General features: G+C 38.9%; 1 protein-coding gene across 1 annotated transcript in view; it reads right to left on the bottom strand.

Annotated features, from left to right (window-relative positions):
• Positions 1–3,483, bottom strand: part of LOC106877194 (ankyrin and armadillo repeat-containing protein) — a 39,728-nt gene extending 36,245 nt beyond the window's left edge. Inside the window, exons 1-2 of the mRNA XM_014926036.2 lie at positions 3,420–3,483; positions 301–756 (exon numbers count right to left, since the gene is read on the bottom strand). Coding sequence (XP_014781522.1) covers positions 301–588 — 288 coding nt within the window. The 5' untranslated portion in view covers positions 589–756; positions 3,420–3,483. The remainder of the gene's footprint in view (positions 1–300; positions 757–3,419) is intronic.
• Between the last annotated feature and the right edge of the window lie 354 nt (positions 3,484–3,837).

Raw genomic sequence — 3,837 nt, 5'->3', positions numbered from 1 at the left:
TATATGTATATATATATATATGTGTGTGTGTGTGTGTGTGTGTGTGTGTGTGTGTGCGTGTGCGTGTGTGTGCGTGTGTGTCTGTCTGCGTTTGTCCCGCCACCACTGCTTGACAATCGGTGTTAGTGTGTTTGCATTTCCGCAACGTAGCAGTTCGGCAAAACGAACCGATGGAATAAATACCAGCCTTAAAAAAATAAGTACTAGGGTTGATTCATTCGACCAAAAATTCAAGGCGGAGCCCCAGCATGGCCGGAGTCTAATGACTGAAACAAGTAAAAGATAAAAGTAAAGACTTACTTCTCTGTAGTCAAGTGGTTTTATAGTGCTATCTTCTTCCAGCAGTAGGACACAATACCTGTAGTCTAGGAGAGACGAACCACCAATGAGTCCAAGAGGGGCTGAAGTGGTGAGACGGTATTCTTCTGTCGATAGCATCCAGTTAGTGGAAGCACTACTGAATAACCGCTCCATGTCGTATTCTTGCAGTTCCTTAATGGACTGAATACTTTTTGGAAGTATTCCTTTCAAAGAGTCTTTTTGCGGGCCAGTAGCACCCGAAACGGGCGTTTTTGGAGGTGAACTCATTTTAATCACTTCGAGAAATAAACTCAATGAAATAAAGAAAACTTCTCAGTCAACATAAAACGTCATTGCTATATTTCTCTGTGGCAACTTTCTTTTCATAAATTATGTTTTATTCTGTCACTTAGCTGATATCACCCGGAATTAAAACGGCGGCATGTTTAATTTTATCTATAAAATAACAAACAAACTATATTAACATGGATTAATGTGTTACAGAGGGATATAATTTAATGCATTATAGTGTATTATAACGATTATTACAGGCAGCCAACGGTCTTGGGTAAACCGAGAATGCGCTTGCGCAGCATTATTAGCAGTAACATCAATTTTCTTCATGCCCTAACTTAGCTATACTTATCCCTGTTTCAAGAAAATTGTGCAACACGCCATAGAATATATAACTAGATATAATAAAGTGTTTCTAATCTTGATACAAGTACTCTTAGAGCAGGTATTTCCAAATTGGAGTAAGTTTACTCCAGCGGCAAATTTCGCCTCTCTAAGAGTTAAATTTGCTCATTCTAGAATTTTTATATGTGCCAGTGGCGGTGATAAATCGAGTGATGGGTTAAGTCAGCTACCCAAGGAATTTACTATTTGGGTAGTTGACTCGAATCCTCATCAATAGTTAACTTCTTGTTAATACTACTTAAGTCAACTACTTGGGGGTCATCTAGGTAGGCCATGCGGGATATAGTGGAGGCGCATGGCTTAATGGTTAGGGTATTTTTTTTCTTTTTCCCCATAGGCACAAGGCCTGAAATTTTGGGGCTGGGGATAGGTCGACTACATCGACCCCAGTAAGTAACTGGTACTTAATTTAACGACTCCGAAAGGATGAAAGGCAAAGTCGACTTCGGCGGAATTTGAACTCAGAACGTAACGACGAGCGAAATACCGCTAAGCATTTCGTCCAGCGCGCTAACGATTCTGCAATGGTTAGAGTGTTAGACTCACGATCGTAAGATTGTAGTTTCGATTCCTGGACCGAGTGATGTGTTTTGTTCTTGAGCAAAACACTCATTTCACGTTACTCAGCAGGTAAAAATGAGCAATCCTGCAATGGACCGACGTCCCGTCCATAGAAGAATATATAAGTCAGAGAAAGCGGCCCTATGCTCCTCACGGAACAATGTAGACTAACTTAACCAACTAACCATGCAGGATATGAACTCAGAACGCAAAGAGCTGGTAAAATTATCTAAGGTTTCTGATTTGAAGTTCTGGAGTTTTACCAACCCATTGCCCAGAATGTATTTTTTTTATTTCCGGAAAGATAAAAAAGAAGTGTTGATTTTGAACTCATTGCACAGCATGTACAGTGTACAGATATCGCTTGGTATTCTATCTGATGCTTAACGACTTTACCAATTCGTCGTCCAGAGATGAAAGAAATAAAATTCAATACAACCCTTTTCGATCGATGAAAATAGAAGGACCGATTCGAGGTGGTGAATTGGTGAAACTGTAAGAACGCCGGATCGGATGTATTGGATATTTTTTCCGGTTCTTTGACTTCTGAGTTCAAATCCTGCTGTGACCTTCTTGGGAAGCTGACTTAATCCACCACCCAGTTTAACACTTCAACCTGGCACCTTGGCCGCCTTTACCAGAGACCAGCCAGAATGCTTTAAAAAGATGCTGGACTGGTCTCTGGTTTGAGGATATCTTTTTCTCTTTCTCACCTCAACCTGGGAAGCTCTGTAAGGGATCATGAGCACCGCCTTCTATCCTGTTTAAAAAGTAAAAAAGATATACATCCTCAAAAGCACCATTGTAATATGTATCGAATTCTACCCTCAGATATATCGACTAGAAACCGAGTAGTACTTTCAGCACAGTAGCGAAATATTATACTAGTTTATGTGAGTGAAATATACCAATCATTGTTAAAACCATTGAGTGGATATAACATTGAATGGATATATCACTTGGATATATAAGTCGAAAGGCAAGCTATTATAAATCGGCACGAACTTTCCGGACAACCCAATATATGAATACTGTAATATATATATTGGTATGGATATACAAAGCTGATAGTGCTCATACCACAAATCCTCCTCATCTCCTCCCATGATGATGATGATGATGATGATGATGATGAAGCGTCACTTCTCCGTGCTGCTAGACTTAATTTAATTTTTAAACAAATTATTTATAAGTTAGTTTGAGATATAGACTTGGTGGGTTGGGCTGGGGTGGCTGGAGGGACAGTTTCCTTTAAGCATTGCAAACCCTCACGCCTCCACCCTCGTCGCTCGCCACCCATTCCAGGCTGGAATATGTTGTATATATTAAAAAAAAAGAAAGCAATTCTCAATAGCTTGTTCATTTAAAAGGAAGTCATGCTGTATATTTAAAACGAAGTCATGCTGTATAAGCAAATTATTCTTTCTAATTATGGAACAAGGCCTGTAATTTTGAGGGGACGGGGAAGTAAATTATGTCGACCCCAGTACTTCACTTTGTTGACCCTCAAAGAGATGAAAAGAAAAAAGTCGACTTCGGCAGGATTTGAACTCAAAACGTAAAGAACCAGATGCAATGCTGTTCAGCATGTTATTCAGCATGTTAACGTTTCTGCCAGTTTACTGCATTTTTTAGAGCGAAATAATATAAAAAAGGTAAACCAACATTTCGTTATAAAATCATAAACAGTATTGTAAAAAAATAAATTTTCACACTAGTTATTACAAAAGCGCAAAAGAAAAAAAAATCTTACGCAGTCTGAGCATATCAAATTATAAAAAAAAAGAATAAAACAAGCAAACAAAATAAAAACGAAACAAAACAAAAATCACTTATCTATGCTAGAAGTCATTTCTTACCGGTTGATTAATTCACGTGAATAAAACAATAGAAATTGTTTATAAATGGCAGCTGCCGTTGTCATAGACAACGTTGCTAAATTAGACAAGGGAGACAACTGTTAGTTATTCATTAATTTAAACAGGCTTCGACGTGCTGCCATGAAATAAGACAGTGAACTGAATAGCTTTTAATATTAGATCTATCTATGAGGCGGCGAGCTGGTCGAATGCTTAGCGGCATTTCGTTCGTTCTGATTTCAGATTCCTCCGAGGTCCACTCAGGGTCGATAAAATAAGTACCTTTTGAGCACTGGGGTCGATGTAATCGACCGAAATTGTCGGCGTTGTGTCAAACTTTGTAACCAACATTATCTCCTTCTCTCTCTCTCTCTCTCTCTCTCTCTCTCTCTCTCTCTCTCTCTCTCTCTCTCTCTCT

This window comes from Octopus bimaculoides, chromosome 9 (assembly GCF_001194135.2).
Source record: "Octopus bimaculoides isolate UCB-OBI-ISO-001 chromosome 9, ASM119413v2, whole genome shotgun sequence".
In the NCBI taxonomy this organism is placed as follows: domain Eukaryota; kingdom Metazoa; phylum Mollusca; class Cephalopoda; order Octopoda; family Octopodidae; genus Octopus; species Octopus bimaculoides.
This window is presented reverse-complemented; position numbering and strand designations above follow the sequence as displayed.